This window comes from Anolis sagrei, chromosome 4 (genome assembly GCF_037176765.1).
Source record: "Anolis sagrei isolate rAnoSag1 chromosome 4, rAnoSag1.mat, whole genome shotgun sequence".
Taxonomy (NCBI): Eukaryota; Metazoa; Chordata; class Lepidosauria; order Squamata; family Dactyloidae; genus Anolis; species Anolis sagrei.
The window spans coordinates 218,720,601-218,745,181 of NC_090024.1; the positions used below are offsets into that span (position 1 = coordinate 218,720,601).

At 40.4% G+C, this 24,581-nt stretch overlaps 1 protein-coding gene across 1 annotated transcript in view; it reads left to right on the forward strand.

The window, feature by feature from the left end:
* Window positions 1-22,453, forward strand: part of JPH2 (junctophilin 2) — an 86,523-nt gene extending 64,070 nt beyond the window's left edge. The window contains exons 3-6 of the mRNA XM_060772175.2: window positions 4,785-4,903; window positions 15,309-16,183; window positions 17,826-17,923; window positions 19,063-22,453. Coding sequence (XP_060628158.2) covers window positions 4,785-4,903; window positions 15,309-16,183; window positions 17,826-17,906 — 1,075 coding nt within the window. The 3' untranslated portion in view covers window positions 17,907-17,923; window positions 19,063-22,453. The remainder of the gene's footprint in view (window positions 1-4,784; window positions 4,904-15,308; window positions 16,184-17,825; window positions 17,924-19,062) is intronic.
* Window positions 22,454-24,581: the final 2,128 nt, after the last annotated feature.

The window sequence follows — 24,581 nt, forward strand, 5'->3', positions numbered from 1 at the left end:
GTATTATTATTATTATTATTATTATTATTATTATTATTATTATTGTATTGTCGAAGGCTCTACCTCTTAGGATGCTTGCCATAGATGCAGGTGAAACGTCAGGAGAGAATGCCTCTAGACCATGGCCATATAGCCCGAAAAAACCTACAACAACCCATTATTATTATTATTATTATTATTAATAATAATAATAATAAAATCAATAGGAGTATAGTGTCTAGATCTGGGAAAGTCATGCTACCCTTCTATGCGACCTTGGTCAGACCACACCTGGAATATTGTGTCCAATTCTGGGACCTACAATTGAAGGGAGATGTTGACAAGCTGGAATGTATCCAGAGGAGGGTGACTAAAATGATCAAGGGTCTGGAGAACAAGCCCTATGAGGGACAGCTTAAAGAGCTGGGCATGTTTAGCCTGAAGAAGAGAAGGCTGAGAGGAGACAGATGGCCATGTATAAATATGTGAAGGGAAGTCATACGGAGGAGGGAGCAAGCTTGTTTTTTGCTGCCCTGGAGACTAGGACATGGAACAATGGCTTCAAACTACAAGAAAAGAGATTCCATCTGAACATTAGGAAGAACTTCCTGACTGTGAAAACCGTTCAGCAGTGGAACTCTCTGCCCCGGAGTGTGGAGGAGGCTCCTTCTTTGGAAACATTTAAGCAGAGGCTGGGTGGCCATCTGTCGAAGGTGCTTTGAATGTGATTTTCCTGCTTCTTGGCAGGGGGTTGGACTGGATGGCCCATGAGGTCTCTTCCAACTCCTTGATTTTATGATTCTATGAATTAATGGGTGATAGGTTATCGGTGATCACATGATAGTTGCCCCAGGGTTCAAAAGCAGTGTATTTTATTTGTTTGTTTGTTTGTTTGTTTGTTTGTTTAAAACATTTGTATTCCGCCCTTCTCATCCCGAAGGGGAGTCAGGGCGGAGCACAGCATATATACGGCAAACATTCAATGCCAGAACACAAATTATTATATACATACATAAAAATTAAAAACATTTATCAAAATATTAACAAACACCATTTAAAACCATCCTAGTCATCCACATCAAGTCTAATTGGCCTGGTAATCTTTCCTATTGCTGCTTTATTGCCCTGTCCCGAAAGCTTGGTCCCACAGCCAAGTTTTTACCATCCTTCTAAAGGACAGGAGAGAGGGGGCCGACCTGATCTCACCAGGAAGGGAGTTCCATAGTCGGGGAGCAATCACCGAGAAGGCCCTGTCTCTCGTCCCTACCAATCATGCCTGTGACAATGGCGGGATGGAAAGCAGGGCCTCCCCGGAGGATCTTAATCTCCATGATGGTTCATAGGGAGAGATGATTTCGGACAGGTAATTTGGTCCGGGGCCATTTAGGGCTTTATAGGCCAAAGCCAGCACTTAGAATTGTCCCCGGTAGCAAACTGGCAGCCAGTGGAGCTGCCGTAACATGGGAGTTGTATTCTCCCTGTATGCCGCCCCAATTATTAACCTGGCTGTCTCTCGTTGGACTATTTGAAGCTTCCGAGCAGTCTTCAAAGGCAACCCCACGTAGAGTGTGTTGCAGTAGTCTATCCTAGATTAAACGAGAGCATGGACTACCATGGCCAAGTCTGAGTCCCAAGGTATGGGCGTAGCTGGCACACAAGTTTTAGTTGTGTGAAAGCTCCCCTGGCCACCACTCCAACCTGGGATTCCAGGCTCAGTGATGAGTCCAGGAGGATCCCCAAGCTGCGAACCTGCACCTTCAAGGGGAGTTTAACCCCACCCAGCACAGGTTGTGACCCTATACCCTGTTCAGCCTTGCAATTGACCAGAAGGACCTCTGTCTTGTCTGGATTCAACCTCAATTTGCTCACCCTCATCCAGACCGTCACAGCGGCCAGGCACCGGTTCAGGACTTGGACAGCCTCCTTAGCATCTGGTGGAAATGAGTGATAGAGTTGGACGTCATCTGCGTACAGATGGCATTGAACTCCAAAACTCCGGATCAGTTGCCAGAGAACAACAATGGAAGAACACAACTGTCAGCATAGGCAGCTTGTGGGTTTCTCATTGGACATCACTGTGGGTCCTGGGATTAAACAGGTCTCCAGTATAATTTAATAGAGTTTTTTTTCTAAAACTTGTGCCATTAATTTGCTGACATTTACCTTGCTACAGGGAGAACTGTGGAAGATGCTTGTATTCTGGCCCAAGGCTTTTACAGCACAACTTGTTGTTATTCGTATACATCACTCATGAGTCTCCCCTTCAACGTCCCCGGTTCATTGTGGTGAGATTACAGATCTGTCTGCAATTCACAGCCAGGAGTAATATATTTATTGCAGTGTATGTCAAAGGCAGAGGAAATGTGATCTCCCTACAAAATTATTTTGTTGTTGAATGCCCTCAAGTCATTTCTGACTCATGGTGATCTGAAAAGTTTTCTTGGTAAGACTTGTTTTGTGAGGGATTGTATTTTCCTTTTTTCCTGAGACTTAAGAGTATGTGACGTGCAGAAAGTCAGCTAGGAGATTCTAGCCTTGGGATGTATCTACACTAGAATTAATGCAGTTTAACACCACTTTAAAGGAACCCCCAGTGGTGCAGTGGGTTAAACCACTGAGCTGCTGAACTTGCTGACTAAAAGGCCAATGGTTTGATTCCAGGGTGCGGGGTGAGCTCCCGCTGTTAGCCCCAACTTCTGCCAAATAAGCAGTTTGAAAACATGGTGGGAAGCTAATGGCATTCCATGTAGTCATGCCAGCCACGTGACCTTGGAGGCATCTATAGACAACGCCGGCTCTTCAGCTTAGAAATGGAGATGAGTGTTACCCCCTCCCCCAGAGTTGGACATGACTAGAATTAATATGGAAACCTTTACCTTGACTTAAGCTATAGAATCATGAGAGTTGTAGTTTGGTGGGGCACGAGCACTTTTTGGCAGAAAAACGTTATATTGATCTTGGAGGTGTCTACGGACAATGCCAGCTCTTCGGCTTAGAAATGAGATGATGCCATAGCAATGGCAGTTAAATTGGTGTCAGATTGCATGTATTCTACAGCACAGATGCACCTCTCCAGAGTCATAGACCTATGCTCAAGCCACTACATCTTGTTGGCTCTTGAGTCCGATGGTGCAAGAGTCAAATGTAAGAACCCGGCTACTGTTTTTCATTGCACTAACTGACTAAATTAGAATGTAAATTTAAAAGTCAGGATTCAAACTCTTAATTTAACATTCAAACCACATTGGAAAAACATGAAAAAGGAAGCAGACACATTTATTGTGCAGAGATGGGAAGGACCAATTCACTAGGTGCTGATGGTTTATCAGCCTATAATAATAGAACATTCTTTATTAAACCAAAGGCAACACAGAGAAGATTTTTATTTTCTGTTTCAGTACTAAAATAAACGTGGTTATTTCAGTGGTGAATGTTCAATACAAATAGAAAATATTAGTAATTGTAGAGGTAAAGTGCTAGGGAGTTGTAATTCTCCAGACTGTTGTCCGCAAACATTTTTTTATATTGGAATAAACAAAGCTATTTCTTTTTCTTTCTGTAACGTTCCATTTTTTGCATCTCTTTGTAACCCTTTTCTGAATGTCTTTATGAAGATTTCAAGACATATTCTTTTGGGTGAAAATTCATACTCATTTTGTGTCTGCAGCATTCCTGAATGCACAATTCTTTGTAAGCACCTTCCCCTAATATGTATCTTCCTGTGTGCTATTTTCTCTAAAGTATGCATTTTCTTCAGAATATGTTTGTAATGGATACATTTCAACACATGTTTTGATGGAAAAACTGCATTGTAAAAGATGAAGAAATTGAAAGATAATCATGCTCTGTTTTGAGGTTTTTCCCCCCTCAGAGATGCAAATTTGCTTAGTTCTTACTAGTATCACCAAAATGAAGATTTCTACCATCCCTATGGATAGTTGTCATTCTGGCATAAATCTTTTGGGGATTAAATTGTCAACTGCTTTTGAAACATGCCAGATTAGTATCTTAGGTATTGGAAACAAATGTTTGATCGTTAGTGAACAACGAACACTATAATTGGTTTTTATCATAAAACCATGGAGGGTTTTAATGATGCTCCATGCAGTCATGCTGGCCACATGACCTTGGAGGTGTCTACGGACAATTCCAGCTCTTTGGCTTAGAAATGGAGATAAGTACCACTCCCCAGAGTCAGATGCAACTAGACTTAATGCCAAGGGGAAACCTTTACATTTACTTATGGAGAGGTGAGGAGGGCCATTTTGGATCAGATTGTTTAGGAATTCAGTCCAAGGAAGTCTTTAGTATAAAGGTGAGGAACCTGTTTCAGGCTGAGATTAGATTCTCAAAGACTGCATTCCTGTGATGCTTGTGGCCAAATGCAAACGGATAGAACAAAAAGTACCAACATATTTTAACTTAAATGGTTTTAATTGCAGTAACTAGGCCTTCAGAGGAGCATTTTACACTGTTACAATGGAACAAATTTGCTGTTAACTGTCATTCAGTCACCTTTGACTTCTAGCAAACGTATGAATGTGTGAGACCTCCAAGTCATCCTATCATCAACAGCCCTGCTCAGGTCTTTCAGACTCAGAGCAACTGTGACGTCCTTGGTCAAGTCTATGGACATGGAATGCAAATATTCAATATAAAGGGAAAGCATCAGATGCTGGCATTGTGGGGAGAGGAAAGTGGTTTTCTGAAGACTCCAAAAGAGCCAGATCTGGACCCAGGTCTCCCCACTTCTGTCTTAGTATCTTCTGGAAATACTTAAATTCAGTGTGGTATTCTCTCCGCAGGACTGCCCACGCCAAAGCCAAGTCAGAAGGTGCCGAACAAGCAGCATTGGCAGCGAATAGCGAATCCACTTTAGCCAGGTCGATGGCCAGGGAACTATCTCCAGACTTCTACCAACCAGGTAGGAAATGCGAGCTCTTCGCTAAGATTAGATGAAGCAAGGGGAAAGAGGGAAGAAAGAGAGCATTAATGTGTCTTTTAAAATTTCCTTTTCTGCCTTCATGGGAAAATGCTGCATGAAAACCAAAGCATTTCCCAAGTGGATACATGGAAAGGATCACCCTGCACCCTACTCACAAACATACCAACAGGACGAGTGGATAAATAATTATTATTAACATAAGGTTGAGGAACCTTTGGCTCTCCAGAGATTTTGGGCTCCAGTTCCCATAATCTCTTATCATTTATCATACTGACTTTGGCTTCTGAGAATTGAAGTCCAAGACATTTTAAAAGTCAAAGGACTGCAAATATGATATGTATAGCCAAATTAAAAATATTACTTGCCAGTGTAGCAATCATGTCATATGTACATATGCTGCTATAGTAGCATTAATAGACTTTCCATTTTAGAAGAATGAGACATTATATGTTTTCTTTTTGAATGTGACCTTTCTCACAGCTGAAAGCTAAAAGCTTTCACATTGCTTAAGTTGTATGTAACTAGATACTTCCAAGCTCTAACCTGGAGCACTCATTGTCAAAGACACTCTAGTGTTGGGTGTCTAGTAAAGCAGTGACCTTTATATGTCATGTCATCCAGGGGTGCTCAACCATGACCCTCCAAGTATTTTCAGGTTGCAATTTTCACAGTTGGCTACTCTGGTTCAAAATTGTGAGAGTAATAAGCAAAACAACAACAAAAGCCTAAAACAGAATAAATAACGCCTATAACTCAAGGACCACAGTTGCCCACCACTGATCTAATGACCTTTCTAACCATAAGATTCTGTCTTTTTATAGTAAAAACAAAGAAACTGCTTAAATTACTTTTTTAAAGTTCCAGCAATATAAATCTGAGACCTAAGCTGTGGGGCTTCTAGGCTGAGAATGTAGTAGAAGAAAAAGGATTAAATTGAAAAGCAAAGGATGAAAAGGAAGGGAAGTTAAATCAGGAAATGAGAAAGAGAGATAAAGGAAAACATTTCGCTGCTTGTTGTTGTTATATATGTTTACACCCTGCTTTCTTTTGCCAAAAGGAGACGCAAAGCAGCTGACACTAAAAACAATAACAATGTGAGAATTAAAACCTTACACATGTAGACATTGCAATTGAATCAAACAAATAAATATAATATATATATTGTTAGAACCAATAAAAGTATCTAAACAAATCCATTAAGTGACATAAAACACAGCACCCACCTGGCTTAGTCTTAAAAACGTTCATCTTAAAAGCTTGACTGAATAAAAAGGTTATGACCTGCCACCAGAAGGACTGCAAGGAGAGGGTCATACTGGCTTCCCGCAGGGAGTTCCAGACTCAAAAGGCAGCTACCGAGAAGGCCCTCTCTCTCATTCCCACCAATTGAGCTTGAGATAGAGGTGGGACCGATAGAAGGGCCTCTCCTGAAGATCTCAGGACCCAGGCAGGTTTATACCAGGAGGTGTGTTGTGTGTGTCCTGTAGCCAGCTCCAGTTAGCAATCTGGCTACTGCTCTTTGGATTAGAAGTTTCCAAACACATTTTAGAGGCAGCCCCGTGTAGCACACGTTGTGAAGAGAGAAGAGGAAAGAGGAGATGTGAGCATTTCACCATGAATTGAGGAGGAGAAGACTGAAAAGAGGGATTAGGCAACACAAAATTTGGAAGAAATGAATGAGAGAAAAGATGAGTGCAGGCAACAGTCAAAGGTAGGAGAAAGCATACCAGTTGAAGGGGATGAGAGGAGCTTAGCTAAGACTTGCAGAAGTGATAAGAAAAGAAAGAGAGAGAGAAATCAAGTTTCTAAATAGAGTTGAAGAATAAAGATGTCCCTACTATGTTTTTTTCTAACAAAGGTCAATTTACTTATACCATATTTAATGACTCCTGTAGCAGGAGATACTGAGGCTGCTCAGTATTTGCCTGGACTGACCGACTCTTACAGGTTCTGGGCCCAGTTGCAGTTTGATGGAAGGGAGAGTGGCCTGGAGACTCTACAACAGCTGCAGTGAAACAGCCTAGTATTGCAGGGTTTGGAATGATGCAGTTAAAGTAATGTTTTCATTTCAAGCAAGCTAACCCTGAATAATTTCCCTCTTACCTTGAAGAGGGATCAGGCCCTGAAATCTAGGAGCAATAGTAAGAAACCTACCCATCTGTTCCATCATTCCTATAAATATCAAATTCTTCCAAACATGCAGCCTAAATATTCTTGCTGTCTTCTGGGATCAGTGTTTCTCTATTCTGTACAAAGCAGACAGGAACAGTCTATTTCTATCTGCCTTGAAGCAACTTCATGTACAAAAGAAAGTAGTTATCAAGTTTTGTTTCAATGTCAGTGTTTGCTCCACTGTGTAGCAACTGCTGCTTTCACTGATACCAAATCATACCCAACAGCCCACAATATCTTTACTAGATTTAATTAATAGACTAATCAACTCTGTACTAAATATAGGCATGCAATTAAAGGTGGGGAAAATGCGTGATCCAGTCAGAATTTCATCATGCTGGTGGTAGTAAAGATGCTTAAAACTCTTGACACAGTTCATCATCATTATCGTCATCATCCCACTTTCCCCTCTCAAAGGAGATTCAAAGCTGCTAAATGGGGGTAGGCATTTAAAGCAACAATAAAACTCCCCTCCCATTGGTATCAGCAAAGCCCCCCCCCCCATCTCCAATGCAGATGGGGTGTTTGAAATTTGAAATAACAACTGAGTCCAAACTCAGGCATCTCTGTTGGGGTTGCATGCATTTACTAACATGTAAGACATGAGATGGTGTAGTGGCTTAAACAACTGAGCTGCTGAACTTGCTGACCTAAAGGTCAGCAGTTCAAATCCGGGGAGTGGGGTGAGCTCCCAATATTAGCCCCAGCTTCTGCCAACCTAGCAGTTTGAAAACATGCAAATATGAGTACATCAATAGGTACCATTTCTGCGAGAAGGTAACCTCACTCCATGCAGTCATGCCAGTCACAAGGCCTTGGAGGTTTTTATGGACAATGCCAGCTCTTCAGCTTAGACATGGAGATGAGCACCAACCTCCAGAGTTGGACACAACTAGACTTAATGTCGGGAAAACTTTTACCTTTACCTTTAAGAGAGGAGGAAATGGGCTTTCTAAACTTGTATGCTATGTATACAATATGGTATATAGTTTAGCCTAAAAGTTGATTAATCAGATGGAAAACATTTATGAGAAAATGGCTCTATTTTCTTTTCAGCCTCTGAGACAAGATAATTTCATAGAAATTGGAAGAGGTGAAAAGAAAATACCTGTAGTGGTGCACAGATCTCAAGTCTATTGATTGTGTCTGAGTGGTTTATTCAGAGGAAGATGTCACAAGAGGCAAAAGATTACGAATGGCCAGTCTGCTGAGTGCTATTTTGAGGAGTCTGAGCAACTGGTGAAGTAGCTTCCAAATAGCAGACTTGCAGCCAGAAATAAATGGCCCTGAATGGGTCTTTTTATGATTGACAGGAGCCTTCAGGCAGGTCGGCTGGCTAAAATAAATGCTTTAGCCTTCTCCTCTTCCTGACCTCCTTTGGTATATAGATTATATAGAACACATCCAAGCCATACCATTGATTTGTCAGGAGGAAAAAATAGATTTGCAAGCTTAAGATTTGCAGCCTGATCATATGCATGTTTCCATGTGAGTATGTTCCATTCAAGTGGGTGTATGCTTAATAAAAATGAATAGGATAGGAATCCAGCTTTAAGACTGCTTCTCATATTGCTAAAATGGCAGCTGTGCACCTATGTGTAATCCTTAGCATACATCTCAGTGAAACGTGATAAATTCTTGTCTGCATTTTATTTTTGCTTTTATTTTTTTACCCCATGAGCACCCTGTTCCTAAGTTGGACCTGACTTGCCTTGGTATAGCTATGAAAGGTCTCTAACTCTCCAAATAAACCTAATGCAACCTCACTTCTTTTCATCAATATCAGAGACATCGTGGCTGACCTAAGAAGGCCTGCTACTTGAGGTGAAACATCATATAACACACTTGTACATACACCAAAGTCAAGGTGAATAATACTCCAAGCCAGTTATTTTGGCACATGAGTTTGAAAGACCCATAAGTACTTCTCTCCCCTTGCCATATTCCCTACTAGTGAAAATACAACAGTAACAGATTAAACCATTAGCAAAATGTACTGCCCTTTCATGACATTCATATTCTACTGTATTTCTATGTATTGTGGTAGGGCTGGTCCTGAGAGGTTAATGAACATAGGAATATACGTTGAGAAACTCTTTTGGATCAGACTAAAGTTCCCTGTATGTCAGCATACAAAGTCAAATTTTAATCTTAATTTTGTACCCTCCAATAAATGATATTGAAAATATTAAGTTTGCATTTGACTGTTGAAAGTCTGGATAGCTCTGTTATCCACACATCCATCTTTCTAACCAGAGATGTTAGGGTTCATCACTAGGACCTGTAGCAATAAATTCCTCAGATGGAAGTGTATTTCCATTTTCTGTCTCAAATGTGCTGTTTATACCTTCACATCACCTGCTGCCTTACTGTTCACTGAATTTCATAGGGTTTCTTTTGGCAAGGAATAGTCAGAGGTGGTTTTGCCAGTTCTGTCCTCCTGTTATTCCTTGGTAGTCTCCCATCCAAGTACTAATCAGAGCTGACCCTGCTTAGCTTTCAAGGTCAGGTGGGATCTGGTGCCTTTAAGGCAGTGGTTCCCAACCTGTGGTCCATAGGCCACAAGTGGTCCACAAGAGCTAAAATATGGTCTGCGGCCTCACCGTTACTACACCATTGCAATGAGAGCGACTGGTTTTGCAAAACCGTCTTATAGTGCTGAGTCTTATTAAATATGGTTTTCTGTGGGTGAGCAGATAGTGACTACTGGATGGCATATGTTTTGTATCAGAAACTAGAGCTGATGTGGTCTATCCAATACAATTTCCTGAATCAGCACCCCAAATAACCAAACCAAATCTGAAGTTGACCAAAAACCGATTCGTTATCCTTTTGGTACTAATGTTGGAGAGTGGTCCCTAGTCAAAGTGGTCTCTGTTCAAAAAAAAGTTGGGAACCACAGCTTTAGGGTATGTGGGGCAGAGGTCTGTGCATAATAACTTTGCTTATCCTTGTCTCCTTGTGGAGGAACTTTCAGACATGCGATCTGATCAAGCCATTGATACACCTGGAACTTGGGGTGGTAAAATCCAATAAACATTTCAGCCATTAATTTTCTTAACTGGACCTATTTGCACTTAGTGGCCTCTCCTCACACCAACAGTCTATGCCAGATATATCTGTCTGCCAGAAGTTATTCCGCTCTGCTTCAGCAGAATCTTTCAGGATTACAGGCCATGTCACATGGCCGAGATTCACAGCCTCTAAAGTGCTTGATGGACGCTGGCCTTTTTCATTCCTGGAGCATCTGGAGGAGAGCTTATTAGTTTCTCAAATTCATTCATTAGTTAAAATTATCCTTGCAGATTAGTCAGTGGAAACAGCTTGGCATAGTCAGTATAGCAAACCCTAGCCAATCCCCCAGGCATAAAGAGGTGTGACTTTTTATTCCCAGATGTACTGCATGTTGCTCCTTTGAATTTTAAATGTTTGAATTTGTTATTATTGGATACAGATTTGCAAATGTTCTCTCAAATGTGCTTTTGGAGGCAGAACACAATTACACTTCCTGCAGCTGTCATTAAAAGTAAATGCAAACGCAGCATGGATTTGATCAATGTTCTTCTGAGTCTTTCAGTCAAAATGATTACAAGGATTTCAGTATATGCGTAACTACTTCCATGAACACCAGGCATTTTTCTAGAAATACAAGACCGAGCAATTTGGTTTGATCCACCTGGAGTTGCTTTATCTTGCTGTGTGTTTTCTGGTCATTTGCATAATCACTACTTTGTTTTGGTCTCCCACATTTGTAATAAAGTAGTGCCCTCCCCCACTACCACATAACAACCACATTTTCAGGATATAGCAGCAATACTTCCTGGTTCTTCCCACTGTCAACCCACTTACTCACTGTCCTGCAAGAAGCGCAAGAAGGGAATGTAGTACATTGAGACCAATGAAACTTAGTTCCAAGTAGACTCATATTAGATTTTTGCCTCTTGGAAAGGAAAGATATTTTTCCATCTCAATGCAGGAATTCTTTGCCAGTCTTCCGCTTTGGTTTGTGTGTTGCTTTTCCACCCCAACTCCCCCCCCCCCCAATACATAATCCTAATTCAATTCCAAATTCAAGGTACTCCTGAATGTAAAAAATCACTGTCTAAGACTGATCTTTGCACGCCATGCTTCTTGATTCTTAGTTAGGATGTAAAGGACAGCTGCTCTATGTATCATATATAAGTCAACAATAGGAATGGAGTCCAAATTATGAATTTTGGTATAATTTGTGGATAAGTGAAAGGCCACATCATCTCATATATTCAGGGGAGGCAGTAGCCCCTGGTCACCACCTGCTTAAGCATTGAAAAATGCCAGAAAGAGCTCCACACCAAAGAGAGTAGAAGGGTCCGGGTTTCTTTTTGGTTCCACTGAACTCAGAGAAGGAGATGTCGCCTTTTAAAAATGAGAGTAAAATAGTTGGATTGATCCATGGAAAAATCGATCCAGGTTCTTCAGACTGACTTTTTGATTAAAATTTCTAGGCTGATATATGAGTGTATAGGGTATTCAGCAATGCACAAAATATTCCACATATTTTGTGCATTGAACCAACCTGGACAAAGCATTTTATCTGAGAACACAGAAATGCTGGACCACTTTGAGAACTACCAAGTCAAACTAAACAGAGAAGCCATTGAAATCCACAAGAATGTGGACAATTTCAACAGAAAGGAGGAAACCATGAAAACCCAACTGACCTCACAAACCCAACTGACCTGCCATAGATGAGGGCAAAATGTCAGGAGAGAATACTTTTGAAACATGGCCATACACCCCAGAAAATTCACAGCAATCCAATGATTCTGGCCTTAAAGCCTTCAACAACACATTATTCCACTTATGTTTAATTGCACTCCAGTGATTTTTCTATCCTGTGCTCACTACGCTTGCTCTGAATCAGTATCTTCTAACTAGAATTAAGACATCATTCTTTATTCACCTCCTTCTCAAGGAAACAGTTTGTGTTTTTTGAAGAGTGAGTGGGGCAAAATGGGGGAGAGAGATGCGGATCAATGACAAAAAACCTAATTCAACAGCTTGCTAAATCCCAAGGTGTTGCACAGCCTTTTCCAACCTGGCAGTTTCCAGATGCATTGTGCTATAATATTCACTCTTCCCAGCCACCAGTAAAATTGTCAAAGTTGTAATTTTAAAAAATCGAAGTAGCCAGAGGGAGGCTGCTGCAGAAAGAATATTTTTGAGGAGAAGTAATTAAATGCATGACAGTGACACCCACTGATGTCATTCTTTATAAATTCCATGGATTCTTTAAAAAGTGACAGTTTAATTGGCAAATTACATTAGTTCAACATAAACACACACACACATATCTGCACATTCTATAGGTTCCAGTACTTCAAAATGTCTTTGATTAGCTTTAGAATCCATGGTAATTTGAGCCGTGGCCGGTTATACTGCTAACTTTAAGGTTGGGTTGCTGACCAGAAGGTTACAGGTTCGAATCCATGAAACAGAGAGAGCTCCCATCTGTCAGCTCTAGCTTGCGGGGACATGAGAGAAGTCTTCTAGCAGGACGGTAATACATCTGGGAGTCCCCTGGGCAATGCCTCTGTAGACGGCCAATTCTCTTACACCAGAAGCAACTTGCAGTATGTTCTCAAGTCGCTTCTGACATGGTTAAAAAGAATCTGTGTTAATTTGGCAATTTGCCAATTCTCAACAATCTTAACAATTCATTTTGCCATCATTGATGATTCAATCTGTTTCCAGGCTTGAACAATCTTCTTGATGCTGTCGTCTTGTAACAAAGAAATGATCCATATTTACTCCCCAGTTCTTTATCACTGTTGTTGTTTTTTTGTACAGTCACTTCCGACTCTTTGTGACCTCATGGACCAGCCCACACCAGAGCTCCCTGTCAGCCATCACCACCCCCAGCTCCTTCAGAGTCAAGCCAGTCACTTCCATCCATTCATCTTGCCCTTGGCCGGCCCCTCTTCCTTTTTCCTTCCATTTTCCCCAGCATCATTGTCTTCTCTAAGCTTTCCTGTCTTCTCATTATATGGTCAAAGTACTTCATCTTTGACTCTAATATCCTTCCCTCCAATGAGCAGTCGGGCTTTATTTCCTGAAGTATGGACTGGTTGGATCTTCTTGCGGTCCAAGGCACTCTCAGAATTTTCCTTCAACACCACAGTTCAAAAGCATCCATCTTCCTTCGCTTTAACTATGCGGATCTTCATTGCCAGTGTGATGTCTCTATTCTTCACGATTGTATCGAGATTGGTCATTGCTCTCCTCCCAAGAAGGAAGCGTCTTCTGATTTCCTGGCTGCAGTCTGCGTCTGCAGTAATCTCTGCACCTAAAAAACAAAGTCTGTCACTGCCTCCACCTTTTCTCCCTCTATTTGACAGTTATCAATCAGTCTGGTTGTCAGAATCTTGGTTTTTTTATGTTTAACTGCAACCCAGCTTTTGCACTTTTTTCTTTCACATTGATTAGAAGGCTCCTCAGCTCCTCCTCGCTTTCGGCCATCAAAGTGGTATCATCTGCATATCTAAGGTTGTTAATGTTTCTTCCAGCAATTTTAACCCCAGCCTTTGTCACTAGTGCCCAGCAAAAACATTTCTGGTAACATTACAAAATCTATCTTTAAAAAACTGGATTAAAACAGAAACTTTTTGCCTGCTTCCTATAACTGCCATGTATTCATTGTAGTTTGTGCAGGCTTCGAAACTCATATTTTCTCAGTACAGAATTTTGGATTACCTGGACACAGAATATTATTTTATTACACATTTGACTTTTAAATCCATAATTTTAGTAAAAAGTTAAACTTATATTTCACTATAATTCAGAAAATATACCTGAACATGAACTAGACACTTCCTGCCTCTTCTCTTTTGTCCACAAATCTCTAATAAGCAATTCAATCTGGTTACCTAGATTTTGAATGAGCTAGAAAGCAAACAGGGACCTGCTACCTAATTTGTCCTCCCCACTGGACTAGCATGTAAACAATAATGTAGACCCAAGCAGGGGTGCTAGGCAACGATGACACAACCCAGTTAGATGAGTGAAACCTGAATCTAGAAGTCACCTTCTTTAAAGAAGATAGGTCAACCGTTCCATTGCTTTTCACAAGATCTTAGTTTCCCAGGTGGTGACCTTATTAGTGTATTCGGCACACATATGACAGCTCTCCTTACTCCAAAGACAAATCTCAGTCCAATGTGTATTCTACCGCTCACCACCAAAAACTGTTGCATTAAAAAGAACAAAAATTCCTACACTTCAAAATATAGAAAACAAATCTGCAGCAACTGACAAGAGACATTGAGATGAGTGGGAATCACATGGATCACTTATTAAATTATACACATTCATTTGTCTCTACTGGGTGTCCAAAGGCCAAGACTGAGTATTATTCTGATATACGAGACAAACAGTCCCACATGATCTACAAAGTCTGTCTATTATCACTGCAATAAAAATGAAATAGTAATAACTAACACTGTTGCTGTGTCTTGGCACACATACACTCACATTCACACCCAACCTGTTGCATCACTCTCCCAAAATTGTAGGGCTGGCCCTGATAAAATCTAGGACAAACAGTGTAGAATGATGTTGAATTGGCACATGGCTTTCTTCAGACTGCTTAATTAACTCAAGTCTATGTAATCTTTTTGTAAATGATATTTACATGTGGCCAGGATTACAATTTGCTTGCTGTGCTTTCACTGACTGTTGGATTTCTCAGAAGGATTGTACTGCAGTGAGTTCCAGTTCTAGTGGCTTGTGTTTCCCTTGGCACAAAGTGTAGAGAGGTGTGTAATGGAAGAAGGTGACCATGGGGCCTCATCACACTAGAGAATGAATCCACTTAAAATCCAGTTTCTGCCTCCTGCAGAATTCTGGGGTATATAGTTTAGGGATGAGCCTTTAAGTGCCTCACTAAACTACAAACCCCAGAATCCTGCAGGAGGCAGAAACCAGATTTAAAGTGGATTCATTATGTAGTGTGATGAAATAACCAAAATGAAAGGAATGGAAGAAATGGCAGAAATGGGTATGGGGCACACCTCTATTATACAACCATGTGTCTGCTGTTTTCCATATATTGTAATGTATTCTGGCTTTTTTATGATACATGAATGGCCTCCACCTTTATGCTTTCTAATATCACTGAAATTTTGTGTTGATCGGTTGCATGTTGCCATTATTCACAAGCTCTTGTCTTTCCTAGGTCCTGAATACTTGAAGAGGAGGCTGTTCCAGGAACTCATGGAGAATGAAGAGAATTTGGAAGAAGAGGCCCCGCCTATGGAAGAACCACATCCACCGGCATCTCCAGAAGGTCCTCAGGTTGATAAGCAAGATTCCACCAAATCCAAGGAGAGTACAGCTCGAACTCCTTCACCACCTGCAACACCACCTCAGGCTAAGCGTGTTAAACAAGGTTCCCAGAAAGAGAGTTTTGTTAGTCCTGGGAGCTGGAATGGAGATCACGGTAAGGAAGGAAGTCACAAAGGAAGTAGGCCCAACACTCCTTCTAATGCTCTGTCAGCACCAGTGGAGAAGTCAGCAAGTGACCTCAGGCTTGCTTCCCAAAGTCCCAGCCGACATGGCCACACAAAGTCTCCTGCTGAGCAAATGGAGATCAAACCTCTTCAGAGGATACATCAAGGAGGTGAGGTTGAATTAATTAAGGGTTATCACAGTTACGCTGTGAGAACCTCCCCCGTTACTCCCCCAATAGACTATGAGGAAGAATCATTCCCTGACTCCAAATTGCCAGTCGAGCCAGTTTCCCCAGAGCCAAAGGCTGATGTGAAGGCCATTGAACAAAAAATGGAGCCACAAAAGAGGGAAGATACCCCTGTCTCTCATCATGAACCAGCTCACGAAGAGAAAAAAGCACACAAAGCAGAACCCAAGCATGAACCCAGGCAGCTTCTTCCACCTGAGCACAAAGTAGAAGAGAAAGCAGACGCTGCAACTGAAGGAAAACATGAGCAAAAAACTGAAACTAAAGTGGTGGCTAAAGTTGAGCCTAAAGCTGTGATGAAAAAAGTTCCTCCACCAGAAGCAGCAGCAAAAGAGGTGGAAGAACATGAAGAGGTGATGTTGTGTGGTCAGCATAGCAAGGGGAGGAAGGGCAGGGGTCTTTCTTTGTCTAAATTAAAGAGAGGAGCTTGGTGGGAAGATGAAAGAGGAAGGCAGTATATCAGTCTAAATCAGTGGTTCTCAACCTGGGGTCCCCAGATGTTTTTGGCCTACAACTCCCAGAAATCCCAGCCAGTTTACCAGCTGTTAGGATTTCTGGGAGTTGAAGGCCAAAACATCTGGGGACCCCAGGTTGAGAACCACTGGTCTAACTTACTTACTTACTTACTTACTTAGGCGATCCCTCGTTGGACGAGTAAGATGGTCTTCCATTATGGATTTCCTTGTGGGTCTAAATAGTCATCTTCTTAAGGTTTCATTTATTTTTCCTGCAGCCACTTCAATGAGGTTTTTTTCATGTGAGAAATAGGGCAAGACAAGCTGCTTTATACCATCAATATTTCTTTATAGTATAGCATTATGTTTAAAGCTAAATCTAGTTTTTGGGTGTATTGCCTGCACAGCTATAATGATTAGTCTACAGTCAAATGTCTTGTGGGAGTTTATGGTGCAGTTGCATTTGGAAAACTGAGTAGTTCTGATTGCACATCATTGTCAGGCAAATAATGTAGAAAAGTGTGACCAGATTAATTAAAGAAAACATTAAGCCTTTGATAGTATTTTTTTTTGTTCAGAAGATGGCCATCCTTTAGTTAGGATTGCAAGGCTGAATTACTTCAGACAAAATGTTTGAAAGAGATAAGATAATCATTAGATATTTGATATGATTCTACTTTGGAATGGCCATGTTCAGGTGAAGTTGGTGTGTCAATGAGTATCTGTTTCTAGAGTGTAACTAGATGGAAAGGCTATTTCTATTATGCCCTGGTACTAGGTTTTATGGGAAGGACCTTTTCAACCAGTGTGTATAAAATCATTATAATGAGTCTCTGTACTCTGTTCACCCAAAGTTACATATCTTTTGTAGAGAGAATTACATGTGGGAGGAGGTCTACATTGGCCCTATTTTTTTTAACTCTGATCAGTTGGAGTCCAATGCCACTATTATAGCAATATTTGCTGAAATATCCAGAATCCAATTTAGTTAGGCTTCTTGGGAAAAGTTTCACAGAGCATTTAAAGGACCATATTTCCCGGACTTCTTTCTCTGTTCCACCATCTTCTTAAGCTTATTGATGGAAACAAGGGAGAAGGCCTCCTCCATGCCTCTTCCCAGACATTTGACTTTGTCTGGTTTTTAATTTTTATTGCTTTTTAAAAATATGTTGCTAGTTCCATTATTGGGAGAAAGACTAGATAGATATAAATGTATAGATACTAATAATAAATAATTGTTGCAACTTGGTGACATGGACAATACATCTGAATTGGTCCATTCCGTTAAATGTCAACCCAATCTTTGCCCATCCTGGCAGAGCTGGATTTATACGATGGGTCCAGAGGATGGCGAATGGCCTCATTATATCAGGGAATGGCACCTGTAGCATTGGAAGGAATCAGTGGTGCCCTTTTTAAAATAAATGTTTAGTTTAGGGACTTATTGATTTTGATGAACCAGACCTTTGAAAAAATGTGTGTTTTTGCTTGAAATCACAAGAAATAGAATTTTAAGTGTGGGTGTATTTTCCCCCCTTAGGGACCTAACACCATCATTATCTTCATGGTTATCTTATTGAACGTTGGCCTGTCCATCTTGTTTGTGCATTTTCTGACATGATGAGATGCTAAGAGGAGGTAAGGTTGATGGATCCCATTCTGACTTGTAATACTTTACTGTTCTGACATTTTGGAAAATGAAAAATGGCTCAGTTGAGCTTTTTATAAATTGACATTATTGTGATCCAGTTACACATCAGTACACAGTAGCTATTTCCTGGTTTAAATTTTAGTAAACAAGCATTTTTCAGTTGTCAAATCCCAAATGCCAGAAGAACAGTGGAACACCAGTTGTTAATCTTCCTGAATGGAACAGTGAAGCCTTCATCCTAATACAGTCTGCCTCCTTCCCCTAGCCTGCACACACCGGCCTATCCCAAATGTGGGAAGGGGTTATCATATTAAGGTAAAACTCCCAGAATTCCCCATTCATACTGCTTGAGCAGTTCTCAAATTTGTAGTACATAAGTAAACTTTCCAAGCTCTGACACTGATATCACTCTACTGCATATTATGCATTTTGTTTTTGAGTACCGTCAAGTTGTTTCAGATTCTAAGAAGAATTTATAATGGGGTTTTCTTGTAACACTTGTTCCTCTGAGGACCCTTCCACACAGCCATACAACCCAGTATATCAAGGCAGAAAATCCCACAATATAAGCTTTGAAGTGGATTAAAGGAATGCTAGTAATTCAATACAAAAGTAGGAAGGAAGTAGTTCTTTGGCAGAGAAATGGAGCAACAGCACCCCATGTGACCAGAACCCAGCACAACACCTTCTAAGATGCCAAAAGATGGGGAAAGCCAATATATATATATATACCTTTTATCTATGTATAATTGTTTGTCTAGTTGTGTATAAAATGGTATTGAATGTTTGCCGCATATGTATGTTTTGTGATCTGCCCTGAGTCCCCTTCGGGGTGAGAAGGGCAGAAAAGAAATACAGAAAATAAATAAAATACATTGTCTGAATTCACACTGTCATATATCTCAGTTCAAAGCAGAAAATGTAGGATTTTATTCAGCTGGAAGGGGCCTTAGACTCAAGGTAATCCGGTGGGCTTTCATGGTGGGGCAAAGATTCAAACCCTTGCCTCTCTAGAGTCCACCATTAAAACCCCTGAACCATACTGGCTCTAGAAAAACATTGTCACATTATGGCTGTTATTAATACAACATCTCCCTATTTTTCCTTTTTCCTTTTATCTTCATAGAAGTTTCTGCTGATAGACCTTACCAGGGAGATAATAACATCTAATGAAAACCATCAGAAAAGGACTTGACTTCGAAGAACCCAGTGGTTTCCCCAGTCATGGGTGATCTCGTCTGTCTACATGAGAAAGTCTGGAGTTTTGCAGCACCTCCTCTTTCCCCCAGTTTTTGTGAACAGGAATTGCCTTAAAGTTTCATAACTTTGGAGAATAAAGTGCTGCTGTTTGAAGAAACAAGAACCCACCGATAATTGTACAAACTCTAATGAATACCCCAGGCTTTTATGGGAGACTCATTTTTATTGAAATTGTGAAAGAACACTACAATTCTAAATCTTAACAACCAACAAGAATAATGGTTATAGCTGTGGGTTTAACTTCCTCATCTAAGCCAAGGTTATGATGAATCAAATGTTAGGAACAGTCAGGATGTTTCACCTGCAGTTATATTATTGTAGTTAGAAGTTCAAGCTCTAAAGCAGGCAGCACTTCATATCCCATTCTAGAATGTAAGTAAATCTACAGAAGGGCAGGGGGAAAGATGACCCCCCATATTCTTCTATCATGGATTGTATTGTTAGGGTTCTTAAATGTGGTCTGATAAGTATTCCCCAGAGGTGGATCTTTTGCAATACTGTCCAGGAGAGTAAATATATCTTTTCCAAGGACTTTCCCCCTAAGTGGTTGTATTGGGGCCTGCATATGTATCAGGCAATGAAGTTTGTACTTGTTTCATAGCTAAGCAGTGTTTTGGAAACAGTGCCTTGTTGCAGATATCTGCAGACATTACAACCCCAAAGCCAGACTCACAGTAAGATCCACTTCATGCCTTATGCTTTTTTTTCCTGAGCATTGTGAAGCACAGAGGATTTGTTGTGAGCGCAGAACCTTAGAAATCTAATACATCAGCCCTGAATGTGTTTGGATATCTTTCTCATTTCCTTTTTGAACAAGCTATGGACTTCTGAGACAGTGTCAAAAAGTTTTTTAAGTGCCTTATTTAAAAGCAACTGTGAAGTTTAATGTATACTAACACTCCCCATTAGTTGCTAGTTAAAAATGAAAAGCTGAAAGGTAGAAAATTAGTTGGTTTAAACACCAGACTCTAGATGTAAATGCCAAAAGACTTCCAAAAGTGGTGCCCCAGATACAAAGTTGGTAAACTCAAGAGTAGTGTTTTTGGATCAGATTATCTACAACATATTAATTATTGAATAAATTTTAGAAAACAGGAGGGATGCTATTTTGTGCCTTTCTACTTCCTTTTTATTCGAAAACAAATATAATCAAATTGTGTTGTAAAGTGGAGAGGGAGGACTATGTGACTTTTGCCCAGAAACCCTGTGTTGGAACAGTCCTCTAGGGAAAAAAATGTACTATTTGCAGAACACCTACAACACATGGGGTGATAGCAATGGTTTGGGGGGTTATTTTTATATTTCTCCTGTTCTGGGTATATGTGTAACACCCTGACTGTTACTTGCTTATGAAACTCATTTGTCTTCCTGGTTCTCTGCCTGCCAGGTACACAATGCAATTGCTTTATTAACTGTGTATGTAATTTGCTTTTCTTTGAGAGACCTAAGTGGCCTTTATTTAACTTGAAGCACATTCTGGAATGCAATCAGAAAGTCCTTCTCCCACCCCCAATCTTCATTCATACAAATTGGATGTGCCCTCCTTGTTGTGCTTTGCTCCTTGCAATGTGATGGGAAAAGTAGTAGATGTGCTTCATGTGCTATCTATAAATACATAGACCAGCATGTAGAGGGCTCAAAGGTGTGCCCAAAGACTTACATGTAGCCAGAGCAATTTTTTTTGTAAAGAAATATATTTTCAAACCTGTCAGAAGACAAACTGTTTTTGAAATGTGCCACTTTCAAATACAGCTTGTCATTTAAGTATGTGGACAGTAACTGTGATTCAAACAAATCAAAACTCTCATTTAGCATGAACAGTTTGGACAATTCTTTGGATCTTAACTGTATGTATTGTATGTATATATAATATATATATTTATGTATGTCACTCTGTCTTCAAAAAAGGGAGAGAGAAAGAGAGCAACTCTTAAGGCTTGTGCATGCATTTGGTCACTATGGCATGCCGTAACTCCCGTGTTTACATATAGGTAGCCCACAAGCCTACCTCCAGGAAGTAACTAAAAGGGTTTTAGTTAAGTGGAAGCAGATCATATCATATGTGCAGCTCCCAAGCATTTTTGTATTCCCTGCCCTTTATTTTTAGAAACCTAAGAACCTCAGACTTCCTTGCTGTTTTTGAAAAAAGTAATGATTTAACCCTCATTCTTTCAAAGATGAGTTTGAATATGGCAACAAAATGCACAAACAAAATGCCTCACATCCAGAGTTCCATATAAGCTCTTGTACGCACAAGAAACTTCCGTGTGAGAGAGTTTTTCCATTCACTTCAGTTGAAGGGACACTTCTATACATGCCTTTGTGATCTGTCCCCTCCTTCAATGTAAATGAAAGGGGCCTTGCAAGTGGAGGAGCTTCATATGTGCTTGGTTGCATGTGATGAGCATCCTTTATACAGAATTTCAAAATATAGTTAGCCATCCACATTCACAAGACCACAGTGATAGTAAATAAAATAAAATAAGGAAATTGCTATATATTTTTTTACATGAGAGAGCACCTCTCTAGGAATTTCTAGATCTCTCTGCCCCAACGGTATGGTGGTCAGCTTTCTCTGGAAGGTGACCACAGAGTTGCCCTGGAGGGCCTAGAGTTTTCCAGAGAGAACATTTTAAATCAAATCCATGAATAATCAAACCCACAAAAGTCAAACATGAAGGGACAACTATTCTCCAAAATCCACAGTTCTCTACACAAGAAGAGATGCTTTCAGATGGTTCAATACACAAAGTTATTACAAATATTGTTTAAAATTACCTTCCAACTACAATATATGTATAAAGTAAAATGTAAGTGGATTCCATACTTATATTTAGGTCCGATCTCAACGATATCCCATTATGTATGTATATGCAAATACAGGTTGTCCAAAATCTGAAATCAAAATAAATTCTGGCCCCAAGCATTTTGGATAAGAGATGCTCAGCCTTCGCCTGTGTTCCCAGGAAGCCAGTGAGTCAGGTGCAAATGTGTGCACAAGCCTTGTGGGATTTTGGTTCCTAAGTTGAGCAGGGACAGGTTTACCTCAACTTTGCATGCCTTCAAAATAGTATTTTGTTGTTAATTTTTATCCAGGTCTTACAAAATTACAAATGTATCACCACCAGCAACACACTTTAATTGCAAGTTTTAAAAAATAAAATGTGTATGACATTTTACGTAATATTCTCCAGGAATGTCCACCAGTTTTTCTGCTGGATTATGTGCAATAATAAAAGCTTATTTTACCCACCTTACCAGTTGTGAATTTTTAAGAAGAAAATTGGGGGGGGGGGGGGTTATAACTTAACAAGGTGGTGAAATTTCCAAGTTGTAAATCACCAGAACACATAAACTGTTTGAAATCTCACAGTTAAGTGGTACAGTTTAAGTATATGATGAAATATTTCCCATCGGAACCAATGCACTTTATGTTTAACTTTGATTAGATTTTATTTGAAGAAGTTTTGCATGGCAGGATGCTAGACAAATGCTAATTATGGCACAAATTAACAATATATAAAATCAACATTGTAACCAGAGCCTGGGAAAGTTATTGTTATTTTGTTAGACGAAAGTTCCCAGAACCCTCCAACTAGAGTTACCACTGAAGGATTCAAAGTGTTTTCCAAAAAAGGCAATTTTTCCAAGCCTTGGCTTTTCATACCTTATCATGTCTCCAAATTTCAGAAGCTGGAAATGTGCATATTGGGTGGGGGTGGGGGTGGGGGTGAGAGGTGGGGCAGGATTAGTATACTAGTTGCAGATGCCACTTTGCTTAAACCCTTTGCGCTATATTGAATGAGTGTTTTGTTTACTGTTTTTGTTACAGAACATTCAAAGCAGTCTTTCTAATAGCAGATTGCAGATAGTCCCACACAGGCAATTACCATTCTTTCCTCTCTAGTTGTAGGCCAATCACCATATTATATTTAATACACTGGTTGGATCATTGTATTTATTCATGTTGTAAGCCACTCCGAGTCCCTTCCCGGAGATGCTGTGGGGTATAAATAAAGATGACGACGATGATTAAGGAACTACCTTCTATTTGAAGGTGTGTCCATTTAGTGTAAGGTTCCTCCATCCACTTTTTAGGGCATCCTTCCACATTCAGCACCCCTTTCCTCCAATTTCTCTGATTTTCAGAATACAGAAGGTATAGCTTCTCACATACCTATATTTGAATTTAGAATAGAATAGATAACTATTGTCATTGTACAATGTACAATGAAATTAAATACTTCCCCCAGCACACATCACAAACAACACACTCATCTCTCCACACTCCCAACTCACCACACAGCCCCCAATGCCACATCAATGCGAAGCCATTGAATTCAATATAGCTACAGCTCTAGGGGGAAAAAGTCTCAGTCTGTTTGTCCTTGGCTTTGTCACCCTGTACCATCTGCCAGATGGTAATAATTCAAGAAAAGAGTATGCTGGATGAGGTGGATCCTTAAGAATGTTCTGAGCTTTCTTAAGGCTGTAGGACGTATAAATGTCTTCCAAAGAGGGGAGAGGGCACTCAGTGATTCTCTGTGCTGTAGTAGGGATCCTTTGGCATGCCTTCCTATATGTCACTATGCAGTTACCAAACCATATGCTGATGCAGTAGGTTAGGACACTCTCTCTAGCACAGCAGTAGAAAGTCACTTCAGTTTTGCATTCAGTTGTTGGTTCTTCAAGTGTCTCAGGTAGTACAATCTCTGCTGGGCCCTTTTCACCAATGCTGCTGTATGAATGCCCCAGGTCAGATCCTCCTTCACAGTGACACCCAGGAACTTAAAACTGGCCACCTGCCCCACTTGATCTCCATTTATGACCAAGGGCTGAATTTCTGGTTGTAATAAAGGAACAAAGTAATCTTGGGCAGAGGGGACAAGCAATCCCACCCACTGCCCACCAGTGTGAAGGGTTTAACGTTCAGCTGGACACTACTTTAATGACGATAAACAACTATGACAAGGGGGAAAGACTCTCTTACCCCACCTCAGTAATATTATTCAGTGACCAACTACGTTAACGATGTTAATTGCCGATGTAATTGATAGATTCGCCGCCACCACCTCAATTAATGTCTGAGGAAAACATAAGTGTGAATGTGAAATTGGTAAAGTTTGTTCAAGTCCTTGGTTCTTCTGTGGTTACTGCTTCTCTTGCTGACTGGACTGAAATTGAGTTGTTTTCAGGCTAACAGAAGTCTAATGATTGTGACAGACCGAGGCAGACACCAATTTAAAGATGAAAATTAGAAACAGGTTTATTGAATCTTGGTGAACAAATCAACTCTTAACAAGAGTGGTACAAAAGCGTATTGCTGTTACTTGAGTCTTAGCTGGTTAGACAGGCAGTTTTCTCTTAAGACTTTAACTTTTGTTC